A 19,179-nucleotide genomic window follows, 5' to 3' on the forward strand; every position below is an offset into this window, starting at 1 on the left:
ATGAAGAACGTTTTATTTTTTTCTGCTTATCATGCAAGAAAGTACAATGTTTGAAATACAGGAGCAAGTTTTCAGGTGTTTTTTTTTTTTTTTTGTATATCAATTGTTTAGTAAACAGTGATTTGATAGTTTTAGGCTGTCCATGGTGATATTTATTGGGCATTTTTTAGAAATGTTTATCCATTTTATGTATATGAGTTTTTTGCCCGCACGAATGTATGTGCACCACGTTTGTGGCGAGTTAAGAACAGGGCGTCAGAGCCTCTAGAACGGTAACTGCACATGGCTGAGCCCACCGCGTGGGTGCTGGAAATGGAACCCAGGTCCTCTGTAAAAACAGCGGCTTTTAACCGGTGGGCCATCTCTCCAGGCCCTAGGTCGAGCATTTTTTTTTTTTCTTTTTAGCTGAGGATCGAACCCAGGGCCCTGCTCTTGCTAAGCAAGCGCTCTACCACTGAGCTCAATCTGAAAACCAATAAAGGGCGGTAAGCAGCCATCCCTGCCGCTCACCTCGCCCCGCCCCTCCATAGGCCACGCCCCTGGCTACACGTGCGTCCTTTGACCCGCCCACCCGTCCTCCCTTTCCCCGGAGTCCTTCCGCACGCGGGATTTCCGGTCCTCCTATCGCGAGATCGCCCTAGTGGCGTTGGACAGCTAAGGCCACGGAAGGAGCCGGAGTGCGGGATGCGCTTGGATTTGTCGCGCCGGAGCTGGTAGGTGCTGGGGTCGAGGTCCGGCTCCTGGCGCCGGCCGTGGCCGGAGGAGCCAGGAGCCGGAAGCGGGCCGGGCGGAGCACCCCGGCCGCCGCGAGCGGACCGCGTGGGCTCAGGGGCGCGGGGCGGGGCAGAGGCCGGCCACACGCGGGGCCGCGGCGCTGCGGCGGGCGGAAGGGCAGCGCGGGGGCGGCGGCTCGCGCGGGGTCCCGGGTCGTGGGTGCTGGACACCTCCGGAGTCTCCGGCGCCTGGCCTGCTCGGGGCACTCCACGGGATTGACATCTCCCCGCTCCTCCCCTCCCTTCAGTAGGTCCCGAACGAACGATGGAGTACATGACCGAAGCCGTGGATCGCAGCCCGGGACACATGTGAGTCGCGAGCCCCCGCTTTCGTTCCTTAGTTTACAGATCGTAAGATGAGCCTTCTAAACCGCCTGAGAAAACTTTCAGTGGCCAAAGCCCGACTCTCAATTGAAAAAAAAAAAAGTCTTAATCCCCTAGGAAATCTAATTCATTCTAATTTATTCGGCTCATTTTAAATTCGAGCTCTAAAATGCATGCTTTGAGAAGGGTTTTTTTTTTTTTTTTTACTAGACATCCTGCTAGGAGAGGCATTGCACTGTGTAGACTTTAGCCACACGTGGATGTTTAAGTTTATAACTCAGTTCCTCCATAGAGCTAGTGACTACCACTGGGAGTTTATTATATCTTCCTTTTGGGCAACATTGGGCAACAATGTCAGTGGTTCACAACCTTTTTGTTTTGTTTTGTTTTTTAATCTGCTTCAGATAGAGTCCTACTGTGTAGTCCCAGCTGGCCTGAAATTCACTCTGTAGCCAAGACTGACCTTGAGGGCCTGTTCCTCCAGCCTCAGCCTCCCTCCCAAGTGCTGAGATATGTCCAGCCCAGTTCACAACAGTTTTCTGCTTTCAGTACACTAGAGTTAGACTCCTGCCGTTTAGAGCGTCAGTAGACATAGATACTCTTCCTGTCCTGTGTTTTGATCTATTTTCTTTCTTTTTTTTTTGGTTTTTTCGAGACAGGGTTTCTCTGTAGCTTTTGGAGCCTGTCCTGGAACTTGCTTTGTAGACCAGGCTGGCCTCGAACTCAGAGATCCACCTGTGTCTGCCTCCTGAGTGCTGGGATTACAGGCGTGCGCCACCACTGCCCGGCCTATTTTCCTTTTTAAAGTTTATTTTTAACATAAAAATTACTGCGTTTCATTGTGACATTTGTGTGTGTGTGTTTTGTTTGTTTTTCGAGACAGAGTTTCTCTGTGGAACAGTGGTGGCAGTCCTGGAACTCCCTCTAGACTAGGCTGGCCTCTGCCTCCCAAGTGCTGGGTCATGATGATATTTTTATGTATATGAGTATACGTATATTTAACGTTGTACAATGCCCATATTTACCCTACTGCTCTGCTTCCCTGCCCCCCTTCACTGGTCCCCTTCCTGCACTAGTGATGTCCTTTCTGTTTTCATGTTATATGTACATTGTCCTTTACTGTGAGTCCCAGTAAATGAACTGTTCCTAATGTGGAGACAGTGCTCTGAACAAAGAGGCATCTGGTCAGATGTGTCCTAAACCTGTCAGTTTCGATGAAAGAGAAACTGCAGCACAAGGCCCGGGGTTCGATCCTCAGCTCAAAAAAGAATCAGAAGCAATCTTCTGCCCTCCAGGGTTCTCCCATTGTGCTGTAAGCCTGTATTTAAGACCTCCTCCCTCCTTCAATAAACGGCATTCAGCATTAAAAAAAAAAAAGAAGAAGAGGGGATCAAGATCATGATGGGGACACCCACAGAGACAGCTGACCAGTGCTAGTTGGAGCTCACTGACTCTGGACTGACAGCCCGGGAACCTGCATGGGACCGAACTAGGCCCCCTGAATGTGGGTGACAGACAGTTGTGTGGCTTGATCTGTTTGTGGGGTCCCTGGCAGCAGGATCAGGACTTATCCCAGGTGCATGAACTGACTTTTTGGAGCCCATTCCCTGTGGTGGGAAACCTTGCTCAGCCTTGATATAATGGGGAGGGGCTAGGCTCCCCTTCAACTTGGTATGGCAGACTTTGTTGACTACCATGGGAGGCCTTACCCACTCTGAGGAGTGGATGGGGGTAGAGTGGGAGGGAGGTGAGGCAGGAGAAGGGGAGGGAGGGGGAACTGGGGTTGGTATGTAAAATGGAAAAATTTTTAATAAATAAAAAGAGAAACTGCTCTTACATGTTTTGTTTGCTTTTGGTTGTTTCTTTGTTTAGTTTTGCTTTTGAGACAGTCTCCCCACATTAAATCCAGCTGTCCTGGAACTCAGAGATCTGCCTGCCTCTGTCTCCTAAAGTGCTGGGACTAAAGGTGTGCACACTGCACTTGGCTGTCTTACATATTGTTCATGTGCAATGTGCTTAAGGTTTTTTTTTTTTCCCAAGATAGGGTTTCTCTGTGTAGCTTTGGAGCCTGTCCTGGATCTCGCTCTGTAGCCCAGGCTGGCCTTGAACTCATAGAAATCCTCCTGCCTCTGCCTCCCGAGTGCTGGGATTAAGGGCGTGTGTCACCACCGCCTGGCTGTGTTTCACCATTGATCTTATACTATTTGCATTGTTCATCTCTTTTTTTCTTAGTTTTCCCATTTTAAAAAAGGGGTGATGAAGGGCTAGAACATTGCTATCATTGCATGAAGTCCTGTTGCACAGTGCACAGAATTGTAGCTCTCGGTTTTTTGATCAATGTTCCAGGACTCTTCTTCACTCTCTTTTTAAGATTGATTGCTTTTTTTCTGTCTTAGAATTATGTCCTGTCCCTGTCCATCCCCCACCCTACCCCCCACCATTTGAGACAGGATATCCTTATGTAGTCCTGGCTGGTCCGGGACTCAGAAACACGTTCCCTGCTTCCTGATTGTTAGGATTAAAGGGGTTTCCTACCATGCTCAGCTTGTCTTACGTGTGGTCTGTGAGAGTATGTGTGTGTACCATGTGCATGCAGGAGCCCACAGAAATGAATGGTTGAATCTCTTGGAACTGGAGTTACAGATGGTTGTGAGCTGCCATTTAGGTGCTAGAAACAGATCCTGGGTGTCTGGTTTGGTAGAGTTTTGTTTTGTTTTTATATTATTTTATTTGACTAGTGAATTTATAAAATCTAATTGGAAAATTTTTATACTTTATTTTCTCAAGCTTGTGCTGTGAGTGTGGTGTCCCAATTAGTCCAAATCCTGCCAATGTTTGTGTGGCCTGTTTACGAAGTAAAGTTGACATCAGCCAAGGTGTTCCAAAGCAGGTCTCCATTTCTTTCTGCAAACAATGTCAAAGGTACAGTACAGTCCATTACTTGTTTAGCTTTCTTAAGTTGATAATCATACAGAGAGCCACTGTGGTGTGCTGAGATTATACCAGTACACAGAAGGAAGCATGTGCAATTGAGACTTAATTTTTACTTAGGTTGATGGTACCAAGGATTTAATAATTTGCCATTTTATAGTGTGCTTTACTAATCTGGTAAAGATAGTAAACATATTTGTAGAAGTAGTATTTGAATTTGACAGTAGAAGATGCCTTCCCAGAGCTGATGTTTCATTTCTTCTTTAGTTTCGTTCTTTCAGTTGTTGGCACATGCTGTTTACATCAGGTAGCCCATTGAGAGACATAAAACTTGCCAGTGAATATAAAAATTATATGCCTGCCATTTCCCAAGTAGGTTTAGCACTTGGCTTTGTATATGTGGGAGTGGAGGTTGTCTGGACCTCCCCAAGAATTCAAAATGTGTCTCCCCAGAATAATGTTTCTGTGCACATATACAAATCCATGTACTTAATTACTATTTTGGGGAGTTTACAGTGTGTGAGCCTGGTGAGTATGGGGCTTATGATCTGTTATAAATAGTTATTAGTATACACATGGTGGGGTTTTACAAGACAAAGAATTGGGATATCCAGTTTATCTTGGATTTCTTATCAACTGCTTATCTGTAATGCTTAGATATAGTTGGAGTCTGAATTTTCATATGAGCGTGAAGGAATTTTATTAGATGATAGGTAATATTTGAAACACCACTTGAAAGTACTTAATAAACAAATGGTTTTTTATTGAACCTTGAAGTTGTTTGACCATTTAATAACTCTGGTAAGAAAGCATTTACATAACTCATTTGAGAGTATTTAACAAGCAGTATTCATAAATACCTACTATGTACTAGTCCAGGTTAAAAATTTTTTTAGTATACAGAAAAGATTTATACTTTAATGATGTTTAATTAATTAATTTTGACTTTACAAGACAGGGTTTCTCTGTAGCCCTAGCCGTTTTGGAACTTGCTGTCTAGACCAGGCTGTCCTTGAACTCACAGATTGCCTGTCTCTGCCTCTTGAGTAGAGTACTGGGATCAGAGGCATTCACCACCAATGCTTGGCTTAATGAGGCTTATTTTGAAAATTGTGTTTTTCAGTTTAAAAATTTAAACAGAACTTGATGGCAAACTTGTTGATACATAGTATTGTGATGTACTAGGTTTCCATTTGTGTGTGTGTGTGTGTGTGTGTGTGTGTGTGTGTGTGTGTCTGTAAAATAAACATTTCTCAAACATTTTAGAAGTATAAAATAATTTTAGTGTCATTTTGTGATGATTCTAAGTATAACTTCAAGGAAATTTTGGGCATATTGCCATTTTTACTGGAATTTTATAAGACCTTGTTTTTATTTTATTTACGTGTATGTGGGTATGTACACATGAGTGCAGTGCCCTTGTAGGCCAGGGGCATTGAATCCCCTAGAGCTAGACTTCCAGGCATTTGTGAGCTGCCAATAGTGAGTGCTGGAAACCCAAATAGAGTCCTTGTAACTACTGAGCCGTCTCTCTAGCCTTCCTCACTGGAATTTCGTTTTATTTGTTTTTTAACAATTGTGGATTGATTTTGTATGTATGTGCACTTTTCCATGCTATACATGTGGAGGTCAGAGGCTGACATGCAGGGTTGGTTCTCTTCTTGCACTGTGTGAGCTCAGATTGTCAGGCCTGGCAGCAAGCTCTTTGACCCTCTGAGCTATTGTCAGTGTCTCTTAACTGGAGTGTTTACTAAATGAAGTGATAAAATAGAGAATAGCTCAGATTGGCTTTTTCAGAATTTCAGTTTTGAGCTAAAGACAGTGGTCTCAGGTTTTTTAATCTTTTTTGGGTTAAGGTTTCAGAGTAGCTTTGGGTTATCCTGGTTAGTAATCAGTATAATTTCTGCATATCCAATAGGAATTGCTGTTTTTGTTTTGTTTTCCTGAGAAGTGGCAGATTTAGTGTGTTATTTTCTTTCAGATATTTTCAGCCACCAGCATCTTGGGTACAGTGTGCTTTAGAATCCAGGGAGCTTCTTGCTTTGTGCTTGAAAAAAATTAAAGCACCTCTGAGTAAGGTAGGTGGAATAGTTAAAACACTTATTTTCAGACAATCCTTCCGTCTGGGGTTTGTTTTGTTTGGGTGACTATTGTTTGTTTTTTTTCCTGTTTTCTTTTCCTTCTGTTTTTTTTGGTGCTGGAGAGTGAACCAAGAGCCTTGCCCATATTTGCCAGGTACTCTACCACTGAGCTGTTTTGCTAGTCCTATTGCAAATGTTTTGATTCATTCTCTCTCTCTCTCTCTCTCTCTCTCTCTCTCTCCCTCCCTCTCTCCTTAATTTTTACATTACCTTTGTTCAGCAGTAATATTTTTTTATTTATTAGAAAAACAGGGAGATTTAATTTTCTTTATGTATATGGTGCTTTGCCTTCATGTGTGTCTGCCTTACATGTGTGCAGTGCTTTTGGAAGCCATAAGAAGTTGTTGGTTCCCTTGGAACTGGAGTTGTAGATGGTTGTGATCTGATTTGTGGGTGTTGGGAATTGAACTCAGGTTCTCTGGAAGAACAGCAAGTGCTCTTAACCACTGAGCCATTGCTCCCCCTCTAGCAGTAATATTTTTAAGTTCTGGAATCTTTCAAGTTCTTGATTCATTTTTTTTTTTTTTAATTGTCTGAAGGGAAGCAATTAATCAGAAGGAGGAAAGGGCTGCTCCATTGATTTTTGTCCCCTCTCCACCCTTTTTAAGATTTTGTTGTGAATAGAGAGCATAGTAAAAGGATTTTAGGATTTGAAAGAGTGTTAGGTGGGGGCAGAAGAGTCATGGAAATTGATCATAGAAATGTCTGTAATTACGGTAAAGGACAAAGGACTCAATAAAGTTGGCAATTGCCTGTCTAAGGAGAAGTGTGGAGAGCCTCTGAATGCCGAAGTGGATGTCAGGGTCTCGCCATTCCTGCAGATGGAGATTAGAGGCTTTAGGAAGAGCAGACACTTACTTAATGCTGTGTACATTTCCTCCTACCTCCTGCAGATAGAAACTGGGGGGAGGTGGTGGAGAGGACCATGAGGCTGAGGGAAGAAGGGGTCTGCTTAGGACACTGCTGCTGATCACTTTTTCTGACTGATTTCTTGACTACTGGGTTGTAGCTTACCAGTCACGTTAGGTGAGTTCTATCTACTCTTTAGTACTGCATCTGCCTTGGCTAGTCTTGTTCTCAGCAGACAATATTTGATAGAATTGTAATCTGCTGCTCAAATACAGTCTGTGAACAGATTTCTCCATGCACCTTTAGACCAGTGTCATATCATATGTCCACTTCTGTATGTCATAGATGGGCCTTGTACTAGTGTATGTTCTCTTCCTCTTTCTAATATATAGGTATTCAGTCCTGTAGAATTCTCTCTAGGAAGCTGCTCTGGCTTTTCTTATTTCTGGGACCTCTTAGTTGAGGTCCCCCCCCCCCCCCCGATTATTACAAACCTCCATTCTTGTTCTCAGTCTTTTTGTTCCAAAGCTCTCATTCTAGCCTTCTGTGTTTTAGTCAGTTCATCAAGAAGAGCAGATGGTTTAGTTCTTATCTAGCAGTGAGTGTTACAGGTATGTAGCCTGGACACGAATTGTTCTCAAATGAATATCCATTCTTTTTTTAAAAGTTTATTTTTATTTTATGTCCATTGGTATTTTGGCAGTGTATATGTCTGTGAGGGTGTCAGAAGCCCTGGAACTGGAGTTACAGGCAGGTGTGAGCTGCTATGTGGGTGCTGGGAATTGAACCTGGGTCCTCTGGAAGAGCAGCCAGTGCTCTCAGCCACTGAGTCCATCTCTCCAGCCCCCGAATTTCCATTCTTAAAAGGAAAAAAATAAATTAAAAAAGCAGCTACAGACCAACATAGAAAGATAATAAGTTGAGTAGCTTATATTTGTGCACTTTCTTTTGGGTAATGAAGTCACCAGTTCATTTTCTTACTAAAAAAAAGTATATTTTTTGCTTGAAGAGCAGTTACTTTTTTTTTCCCTTCAAATATTTTTTTCACCCGTGAAAAATACTTTTAATTCTTTCTTGGTTCAGTAGTGCAGTCATTGGCTTGCCCTTTCATTTGCTGCTTTTGTTGGCGTGGCTTTAGTGATAAATGTTTTTCTCTTTTTGTAGTGAGTAGTATGTAATGGTGTTCATCCCATGTTCCTTAAAAGATCTTATGAGTCTATTTATTAGAGAGGTATTCATTCATCTTTCCATCCCTCAGCTGGGGACTTAGATTTCCTTTTTCTTTTTAAAAATAGTATAAATAAATATTAATATTAATAATAAAATTAATATTTTATTGAAGGTTCGCCTTGTCGATGCAGGTTTTGTTTGGACTGAGCCCCATTCCAAGAGACTTAAAGTCAAATTGACAGTTCAGAAAGAGGTGAGCTGTTCATGGTTTTTTTCCCCTAAACATGGTTAAAATACAAGTAGTGGGAATGAGGGACTGGTGTTAAATTATTTTATGGACTAAATGTCTTAAAAGGAAGAATACAGTCTAAATCTTGTTATTTTTTTAATCATCTGATGTATGATTAGGTCACTAGTAGCTACCATTGCTCAAAGTTAGTGGGTTCAGTCATCTCTTTAAAGATTTTGTTTTTGTTTTAAGGTAGGTTCTCACTGGGTAGTCCTTGCTTGCCTAGAGCTTACTGAGTAGACGAGGATGGCCTGGAATTCAACAGGGATCCTCCTGCCTTTGCCTCTAAGTGCTGGCATTAAAAGTGTGTGCACCACCCTGCCCACCCCTCGGTTTTTTTTCTCAGCCATATGTTGTTGGTGCCTGTAATACACAACATGTATGTTGTGTACATAATACACAACATGTACATGTGTATAAACTTAGAAAAATTTACTTTTAGATTGAGTTCTCAAATTCAGTATATTGCCATGAAAGACCTTAAACTTTTGACCATCCTGCTCTATTTCCCAAGTGCTGGGATTATAGGTGTGTGCCAGCATCCCTGGCTCTTTGTGGCAGTGGGAATCAAACCCAAGGCTTCTAGTGTGACAGACAAGTACTCTCCCGGTCAGGCCATTCCCTAGCCCCAAATTTTTAAAAGGATGTGTTGACAACCACTTTTTCTAGAGGTAAACTTAAAATAGTAATCTAGTCTGTGGAATTCAACTTGTGTACCTTTCAGTAAACAGTGTAACTTACACTGGGGTAAGTAGCTCAGTGAGTTCTCGACCAGCATGCATGAGGCTCCATAGTCGGTCGTGCCCTCCCTTCTCCTAAAAGAGGTAGTGTAACTTAGTTTTGTAATTTTAACTCTACCTTACTGCTGTCCTTAATGCATTCGTAGAACAAAGTTTTAAATTCTTTAGTAAAATTTCTTTTTAGTCAAGAACGCACTCGCTATGGACCAGAGCTGTGAGAGTGAAGGAATGTGATTGCTCTCTTCCCCAGGTGATGAATGGTGCCATCCTTCAGCAGGTGTTTGTGGTGGATTATGTTGTTCAGTCCCAGATGTGTGGAGATTGCCACAGAGTAGAAGCCAAGGACTTCTGGAAGGCTGTGATTCAAGTCAGGCAGAAGGTACTGAAAACAGATAAGGAGTGAATCCTGCATCTTGAACTTATTATCATTGTCCATTATAAATAGGTGATAAAACCTCTGTTCCCTAAGTCCTTTATGTATAACCAGAATCTAGGTTCTGGAACATTCGTCTTTGGAAATACATCACTATTTTATGTTTGAGTTAATTTTTTAAAGAAAGCTTTTGTTTGAAAAATCAGTGTCTGTAGATGATATATGTGTACTATATTAATGCTTTTTTGGTATGTAATTTATTGATTGTATAATGCATGGATATTTAGACTCTGCACAAGAAAACTTTCTACTATCTGGAACAGTTGATTCTGAAATATGGAATGCATCAGAATACACTGCGTATCAAAGAGATTCATGGTGAGTTCAAATTTAAAAGAATTTGAAACATTATCAAAATTTTCTTTCTGTTATCCTAAATAACCTATCTTTTCAGAAGTTGAAGCAGTTGCAAAAATTCTTTTAAAAATTCATGTGCATATATGTGCATGTGTAAAAAGAAAACAACCTTAATTATCTGTCTACATTGTCCAGTATGGTAATGACTGTCCACATGTGGCTAGTATTGAGATGCGGCTGCTATAATTTAGGAATTGAATTTTGAATTTTCTTCTGTTAGCTGATAGTAAACTCAGATGTCGTTTGTGGCTGCTCTGGATAGTACAAATCTAGAACTTTTTTTCTTTTTCTTTTTTTTTTTTTTTTTTGGTGATGTCTGTTAGTAGTTATTTTGGCGCTAGAAACATGTCCCGAACACGACAAGACCACGGGAGAGTTTTATTAAAGAGGATAGAGGTGACAGGCCTGCGTGAAACACACGTGGGTGAGGAGATAAGGAGAGAAAGAGAGGCTGAGAGACTCATGTAAGATGGCACCGGCCTTTTAAATGTTGGGCCGCGCATGCGTACAGGGACTTCTGTGTGTACTCCACGCATGTGCGTAGATTACATGGCTGCGCGCGCACTTTACGCAACCACGTAAGGCCACAGAGTCCCGGTCCCGCGAGATGTCTGACCCGGAGATGGCTATTCTACACCGGAAATAGTTAGGTGGTCTGCTGGGCAAGCCCAACCGTGTGGACATGTAATTATCTATCAATGTCCCTGTGTCCTAGTTCATTTATTAAGCATTTAGTTTATGATCGATGCCATTCTTTGTGCTTGGAATATAATGATACTAATATTAGTTCTTGTCCTCTATGTGTTGCTCATCTTGAAGACTAAGCCAGTGACTACATTAATGGAGTATAAAGTGCTGTAATAAGAAACTCATAAAACCTTGTTTCCTATGGGAAAGATTGCTCTGATTGGAAGATCCCTTAATTCTTCTGTACTTTTTCTGTGTGTTTTATGTACTGAGAGGTATTTGTGATGAGGATTCAGTGTAAACTCAGTAAATAAAGAGGGATGAATAAATAATGAAATGTCTAAATAGAGTTTTAAAACTTAAAAAGTTTCATAGTAGCTTGTAAGTCTGCCTCAAGTTTACTGTTTTTGTTTGGCTGGTTTCTTTGATGGGGGTAGGGATTGGCGTCTGGGCTTCACATGATTCTGCCACTGAGTGAAACTGCAGGCCCATAGCATTCACTGTAGATGCAGCATAGTTAATATATTTGATGGAGATGCCTTAGTTGAGAAATTTATAATTTAAAATATAAATATTTTGAAGCAAGCACAAGACTCCTGCTAGTAATAGGTTTTGGTTGGTGCTTGTTATTTTTAGACGAATTGTTTTCCTAAGTCACCTTTTTTTTTTGAATGCCGTTTATTGAAGGAGGGAGGAGGTCTTAAATACAGGCTTACAGCACAATGGGAGAGCCCCGGAGGGCAGAAGTTGTTTTACAGTTAAAGCTGTTGATGGCCCAATATGCCGGATACCCAGACAAGGAACTTCCTTAAGCATTCAGGAGGGTGGAATCTCACAGGGAATTAGCATAGGGAGGATATCAAGGACAAGGTCAGCAAACATGGCAACAGTTACCCAAAATGGGGGTGGGGTGGGGCATGGCCCTACAGGTTCCCTCCCCCCCTTTTACTAAAAAATGAGCTTCTGACCCGCAGTCACTTTTTAAAGTACAGATTTACTTGGTGGTGACTGTTACTGAAAAAGTGGCCGAATTCCTTAAATGAGAAAATATCAGTTACGTGAACACTTACTCTATGCCTCTAGGTTCAGTGTATTACTGGTAGGCATAAGGTCGTCTGTATCATGAAACAGTTTAGTGATGCATTGTTAGGGTTTCTATCGCTGTGAAGAGACATTGTGACCATGGCAACTCTTATTTTAAAAAAAGCATTTAATTGGGGCTAATTTACAGTTCAGAGTTTAGTCCACTGTTACGGTGGGAAGCATGGTGGCTTGCAAGTAGACATGGTGTTGGAGAGACAGCTGGGGATTTCTTTTTTTTTCCCTCAGAGCTGAGAACCGAACCCATGGCTACCACTGAGCTAAATCTCCATCCCCCTGGGATTTCTGTATCCGGATTGGTAGGCAGGAGGAAGAGAGTGACACTGGGCCTGGCTTGGACATCTGACCTCAAAGACCTCCTCCAATGATACACTTTTCCAACAAGGGCATGACTCCTACTGGTGCCATTCCCTGTCAGCCTGTGGGGGCCATTTTCATCCAAACTACCACACTGGTTTATAAGGTCCTTTATTGGCTAATCCCTAGGCAGGAGTGTGCTGAGTAATGCCTGATAAAGAGACTCAAAGCTGGGTGTGCTGTTGCATGCCTGTGATCTCAGTACTTGGGAGTTGGAGGCAGGAGGAGCAGAGTTTGAAGGTTGTCCTCTATATAAACCTGCCTGGGCAGCATGAGAATCTGCTTAGTTGTTGTTGCTGTTGTTTTAAGTTGTATGAAGCAAGGAACACATATCTAGCTAAGGACTGTGGAAGAAATTGTCTGCACAGAATGTTTTGTTGCCAAAAGACTGGATTCATTTTTAAAATTCCTGCCAAACCCCCAGTGCTGCAGATTTAACAACCCTTCTTCCAGCTAAAGTCTTTTCATTACTATTTTTGATTTAAGTGAGTGTTTTCTGTAGCTTGTGTATTAGTAATTTAAACAAAATGTAATTGGAGCTGGCGTGATGACTCGGCAGGTCAGAGTGCTCGTTGCTCTTTTAGAGGACTGGAGTTTGGTTCCAAGCACCCATTTTCAGTGGTTCAAAATCAACCTGTAATTCCAGCTCCAGGATCCAATGCCTTCTTTGTCCTATAGGCACCTGTACACATGTGTATATAAACACACGCACACTTTAATAGAAATAAACTATGCATTTTAAAATAATTCTACCAATTCAAACCATGTATAAATTAAGGCCCCTCCCCCAGTTTCACTTCATCTGTCTGTCATCTCTAGAGACAGTGTAGTTCCTTAAGACAAAGTTACTCTGTGTGTGCCAGTAGTTGTTTTCATGGAGTGCTCCGTGACTTGAACACATTGGGAAGACTCTCAGCAACAGTGCATGTGTATATAGTTTCATTTAATCATTTTTAATTGCTGTCTGATAGACCTTAGTGGATATATAAATTGATTTATTAGTGGACTTACATTTTATTTTTTGCTGCTGAGAACAGCACTAAATAATTATCCTTATGTTCGCCTTTGTGCATAAGTGGCTTTTCTTGGGAATCGATTAAAGAATTGGACTTGCTGGACAAGAAAATGCAAATATAAGTGTTGATGTCCACGATAGTGCTAGTGTACTCTCCCAGCCCTAGTCAGCTGACACTTGCTGGTAATGGTTAAAAAGGTACTGGCCTTTCTAAGTTTTAGACACGACATGCATATTGTTTTCATCACTCTCAGAGCTCCTGTTTCATTCCCCTTCGTTCTGGGATTTCATGTGTGAGCAGAGGTTGAGGTTTCTAATTGATACATGTGCTGGTCTGTGTATGTACATACATATATAAGCGTGTTTCTGCGCTCTGACCAATTTTGCTGTCAGTTACGTTAGCGCTGGAGAAAGTTACAAAGTTTGCCTTCATTTTCTTCAGTGTTTATTAACTGTGCTTTTGAAGAACTCATCCATTAAGCCATTTAGTGAGGTGTCTCCTGGGCATAAGCAGTATCATTCCCCTTTAAGACATTGATCTCTTTCAGCTAGTTGTCCTTGTGAACCATTTCATTACATTATTTATGTATTTCATTTTGTTTGTTGGGGCATATGCCATGCCATGTGTGGAAGTTAGGGAATGTCTATTGTCTTCAGCCATCTCTTGAGCTCTGTACTTAAAGACAGAAGGGCTGAGTTATAGGGAATTTAGGCTGGTGTTTATGTTTGAGAAACAGCCACAGTATATGTGGCTGTGGTCTTCACTTTCCTGACCGAATGTTGAAAGATTCCAGTTCTCTACTGCAGTTGCTTGTAGCACGAATCTTAACAATAAAAGCAAACCTGAGCCAGGTACTGGGGTCAACGCTGGAAGATCAGAGGAGCAGAACAACCCACAGCCACCTCACCTTGCCAGTTCCTCAGCTGATCCTGTTTCCTCAGACTGGAAGCTTCTGAGTCCTCATCAGAATGGGTCTCAGCTGAACTGCTGCTCCAAAGTTTAAAAGCTTAAACAGCTAAAAGCTTCCAGTTCCCGCTTCTCAGGCCTTATATGCCTTTTTGACATCACTTCCTGGGATTAAAGGCTCACTTCCTGGGATTAAAGGTGTGAGTCATCATGCCTGGCTGTTTACAGTGTGGCTTTGAACACACAGAGAGCTGAATAGATCTCTGCCTCCAGAAGGCTAGGATTAAAGGTGTCAGTGCCACCATTTTCTGGCCTCTATGTTTGTCTAGTGGCTGTACTGTTCTCTGACCCCAGATAAATTTATTAGGGTGCATGATATATTTTGGGGAACATAATATCACCACAGTTGCTGACCATCTTTGTAGAGGGAAGTCTGTGCTGGTGTCTCTGTGGCTTTAATTTCCATCTCACTAAGGATTAATGATAAAGAGGCATGTTCTACATATGAATCCCTTACTGCCTGTATGATTTGCAGTGTCTTCTGGACTATAGCCTGTCTTCCTTTTCTCAGTGTTGTCCTTTCTATTGCAGGCATAAATTTTTTTAAACTTTTAAAACTTTATTTTTTTCTATGTATGAATGCCTTGCTTGCATGAATATAAATACGCCATATGTGTGCAGTGCCCACGGATACCAGAAGGCATTAGACTCCCTCCCCCAGAACTGGAGTTACAGAGGTTGTGAGCTGCCATGTTGGTGCTAGAACTGAACCCAGATCTTCTAAAAGAGCCTCTTAACTGCTAAACATCTCTTTTAGCCCCAGCCTTTAAAGTCTGATAAAGTCCAGCTGTTGGGTGACAGAAGTTTTCCTGGGGTGGGTATTGCAGCACATGTGTCTACTCACCCCAGATAGGGATCTCACTACAGACCAAAGGTATGGACACCACCAAAGTCTAACTTGATAAACCAGTGTATTTGATTGGGGTTACTACGGGGGTATGGGTGAGAGGTTACTTACAGGAGCAGGAATGACTCAAATCAGCTGCATCACCCAAGCCCACCTCAGCCTGGGTGACAGCTCACAAAGCTGGGAACCAGGAACAGACTGCACAGCCTGCAGGCAGCTCAATAGGTTGGAGAGTGTCCTTTTTAAGTGACTCATTTGGTCTAAACCTCTTCCAGGAAGCTGGTCTGATCTCGGAGTCTTATTTGTAGCTTACCTTGGCTAACTGTGGCAGGCAGGGCTCTAGTGAATCTGGTTAGTTTTAGGGACTTTCTGAAGCTATTTTGAGTTGTTTACCTTCCTGCTTAATAAGTGTCCCTGAAGGATGGAATGTATCAATCTTGAGGAAATCGTATACAACACCATCTACTCAAATTTTTTCATTTGTCAATCATACGTTTCTTATGCTTGAGAACTGTTAATTAAGGTCACAAAAATATCCTATTTTTTATATGCTTTATAATTTTAATTCATAGTTAGCTCTTAACTCTGTAATTGGTGTGAAGTGCCTAAATTCATCTTTTATCTATTAAATGCCATTGACTCTCTCTCTTAAGTTCTTTTGATTAAATTTAGTAGCCTATTTCTGCAATCTCAAGTTTACATGAACTTATAATTTTATGCTGGTCTCATAATGTCTTAATTTCATGTAAGTCCTGTGAATTTTCTCATTTCCCTCAGTATTGTCTTGGCTATTATGGGTAAATTTAGTTCTTATTAGGTATCTCATAAATATCTCTTAGCAGTAGGTTTGCTTTTGGTATTCCTTTGTTGATAGTATTCAATGATACTGGCACAGATAAAGGTGTCTAGTGACTGTGTTCAGTCTTGGCATGTCATCTTTTTCATGTGTGTTAACTACATTGGACTCTTGCCATCATATTGGTAGACTGTTGCATTTATTATATAAATATTCTTTTCCTTTTCTCTCTTGGCCTTGAATTTTGTTCTTGTGAATTAATGTGAAGCTTGTTTTCATTACTTTTATCTAATTTTTGTCTGCCTTTTTGCCAAACATGTCTTAATTGATATCCCCAACCTTTTTTGGCTATAATTCCTAATAATATGTTTTGCTTATGGGTTTAATTTGTGATGTGGTCGTTTTTATTATTATTATTATTATTATTTTTTTTTTTTTTTAGATGGTCTGGATTTCTACTATTCTTCAAAACAACATGCTCAGAAGATGGTGGAGTTTCTTCAGGGTACGGTTCCTTGTAGGTACGTTGTGAACTTAAATGTGTAAGTCCATGGATCTGGGAATAGGATATGCAAATATAGGTCACATCTGGTCTTCAGGCTTAGATAACTTTGTTAAAATTACAATTTTAGTATGAATATTTAAACAGTCAAGAAACATTGACCTACCCATTTTATGTTAGCCTAAGAGTGCTGAAGAATCTTGATAGATAAACCTAACTCCATAATAATAAGCACTGTAATGATGAACCATAGAAGATGTGTAGAAGAACCAGGACTTCAAGATGGGAGAAATTTTCATAACCTGAGTTTATGTTGAAAGACCCGGGAGGTAACATTAGTGTGGCTTAGAGTATAGTCATTCTGATGAAGGTTTGAAATATAAGTGGATAAAATTAGACTTTGCCCTATGTTCTAGTTTTGTGTCTGTTGCTGTGATAAAGCATCCCGACAGAAAGCAGCTTAGGAGAAAGGGTTTATTGGGCTTATAGTTGTTACAGTTCATCTTCATGGATAAATCAAATCAGTGAATCACATCACATCAAGAGCGGAGAGAAATGGATGTGAACATGCCTGTCCACTTGCTTGCTTGTCTCAGCTAGATTTCTCTATTCTAAAACAATTAAGGACCCTCTACCTAGGGTTCTTAACCTTCCTAATGCTGTGGACCCTTTAATATAGTTGCTCATGGTGATGACTCCAACTATAAAATTACTTCATTTCTACTTCATATCTGTTAATTTTCCTATTGTTATGAATCATAATGTAAATTTGTGATATGCAGGATCCACAGACTGAGTACTCTGGCCTAGAGAATGTGCTACTGTGGGGCTGAGTCTTCACACATCATTTTACTTAATTAAGACAGTCTCCCACAGACATGTTCATAGAACCCAGTCCTAAGTTCTAGGTTACGTTAAGTTGACAGTTAAAGCTAACCACGCCATCAGGAAGCTATATGAAGACATTGGACGTGGATTTGATAAAAATTGGTGTCCCCAACTTTATATAAGGAAGGACCTGTCCCTTTTTGTTAATACTAATTTTTTTTCTTAATAGATATAAAGCATCACAAAGATTGATCTCTCAAGATATCCATAGTAACACATATAATTACAAGAGCACTTTTTCTGTGGAAATTGTTCCAATATGCAAGGTACCTCTTTTCATGAAATTGATTCATGTCTGTAAGAGAATAGAAATTATGGTTATATATAATTCATTACTCCTGGTTTCCTACTCCTATTGGCTAGAAATTAAGATTAACTTTCTTCAATGATTTCTGACATGCTCAGCTTTGTTAAAAAGATTTAAAGTATGTGTTTAAAACTATGAATTGGAATGCCCTTCGTTTTGGTGTGTTATGATGGAAAGATTGGGCTGGTGAGATGGCTCAGCCTTTTTAAAGTGCTGGCCATGCAAGCTCAGTAACTTGAGTTGGATTCCTGGAGCCCATGTAAAGGTTGGAGAAAACCAGTCCACACAGTTGTTCTCTGATTCAACGTGTACACACACACCTACATAAACAATAAAATTAGAACAAATTGAGTGGAAATTTTATAATCCACTCATATTAAACATTGGAATCTTAGTGGACATACAATAATTTCATGAAACTTTTCATTTATAAGAAATGATTGTTAAAAAGATGAGTGAGCCACTTTAGAATATGTGGGTGTTTTGTGTATGCACATGTGCGTGCATCTGGGCATAGATGTGTACATGTGAAGGCCAGAAGTCAGAATTAGGTGTCTTCATCATTGGCTGTCTGTTTTATTTTTTGAGAGAGTTTCTCACTATACCTGGAGCAACTGTGATTAGGCTGGATTAGCTGGCTACTGAGCCCCTGGGATCCGCCTGTCTCTACTTCCCCACTTCAAGGCTTACAGGCTTTTTCCCTTGAGTGCTGGGAATTTGTACTTGGCTTGTGCTGTCTCTAGCCTGGTCAACATTTGACTACATTATTAATGGGAATGAGATCACAGAATCATCTTTACTTGTGGACATAATATCAATAAAACATTTAAAGCATGTATTATCATTTCATTTACATGTACTAAGATAAAACATTTAAAAAAAACACATGAGTAAAATCCAACAAATAGCTGGGTGTGGTGGCACATACCTTTAATCCTTGCATTTGGGAGCAAAGTCAGTGAGTTCTAGGACAGCCTGAGCTACATGGTGAGACCCTGTCTCAAAAAAACAAGCAACCAAAAATTTTCAGCAAATAGTAATAATGGTTGTACTGGGCTGGGGATATAGCTCAGTTGATAGAGTACTTGCCTAGGTGCTTGAAGCCTTGGGTTCAGTCTTCATGACCATATGAAATCAGATGTGTTGGCACATACCTACAGTTCCAGCACTGGGGAGGTAGAGGAAGATCAGAAGGTAAAGGTCGATCTCAGCTACAAATAAAGTTTCAGGCTACATGAGACTCTCAAAAAAGAAAGAAAAGGTTTTACTAATGAATATGTAACTAGAGATCTTTACCATGTATAAACTTGTGTGTATATTAAATCATTAAAAATTATCACTATCATAATTTATTGTGGCTGTTCTACATTAAGCTGATGATATCTACATATTTCACTATTTTCCCTTAGATTTATGTCTTATTATAGAGATGAGGTATATAATTTTAAAGATGATGTTATTGAAGCTTAGAAAGTTTAGATAGATGACTTACCGAAAGTTAATGTAACCACAAAGAGATAAGCTAGGTTTGTACCTAGGTCGGTGACTACAGCTTTTGAAGTTGTCAACAGTGAACTACATAATAGTACAGTACCAGGGATGAAAGGACAGCCTAAAGTGTGGTCGGCAGGCTTCCTGTAACAATATTTCTGTTAGTAAATATTTTGTGCTTTCAGTCCATCTCTTTAGTGTAACTGTTGGACTC

At 40.7% G+C, this 19,179-nt stretch overlaps 1 protein-coding gene across 2 annotated transcripts in view; it reads left to right on the plus strand.

Annotated features, from left to right (window-relative positions):
• Nucleotides 1-601: 601 nt before the first annotated feature.
• Nmd3 (NMD3 ribosome export adaptor) overlaps nucleotides 602-19,179 on the plus strand; it is a 29,270-nt gene continuing 10,692 nt past the window's right edge. The window contains exons 1-9 of one of the 2 annotated variants that reach the window (XM_036190708.1): nucleotides 602-713; nucleotides 1,022-1,082; nucleotides 3,885-4,019; nucleotides 6,010-6,106; nucleotides 8,361-8,441; nucleotides 9,468-9,596; nucleotides 9,878-9,968; nucleotides 16,220-16,298; nucleotides 17,337-17,433. In XM_036190708.1, coding sequence (XP_036046601.1) covers nucleotides 1,039-1,082; nucleotides 3,885-4,019; nucleotides 6,010-6,106; nucleotides 8,361-8,441; nucleotides 9,468-9,596; nucleotides 9,878-9,968; nucleotides 16,220-16,298; nucleotides 17,337-17,433 — 753 coding nt within the window. In that variant the 5' untranslated portion in view covers nucleotides 602-713; nucleotides 1,022-1,038. The remainder of the gene's footprint in view (nucleotides 714-1,021; nucleotides 1,083-3,884; nucleotides 4,020-6,009; nucleotides 6,107-8,360; nucleotides 8,442-9,467; nucleotides 9,597-9,877; nucleotides 9,969-16,219; nucleotides 16,299-17,336; nucleotides 17,434-19,179) is intronic. The other variant, XM_036190709.1, reaches the window with a different exon arrangement.

This window comes from Onychomys torridus, chromosome 6, assembly GCF_903995425.1.
Source record: "Onychomys torridus chromosome 6, mOncTor1.1, whole genome shotgun sequence".
NCBI classification, from domain to species: domain Eukaryota; kingdom Metazoa; phylum Chordata; class Mammalia; order Rodentia; family Cricetidae; genus Onychomys; species Onychomys torridus.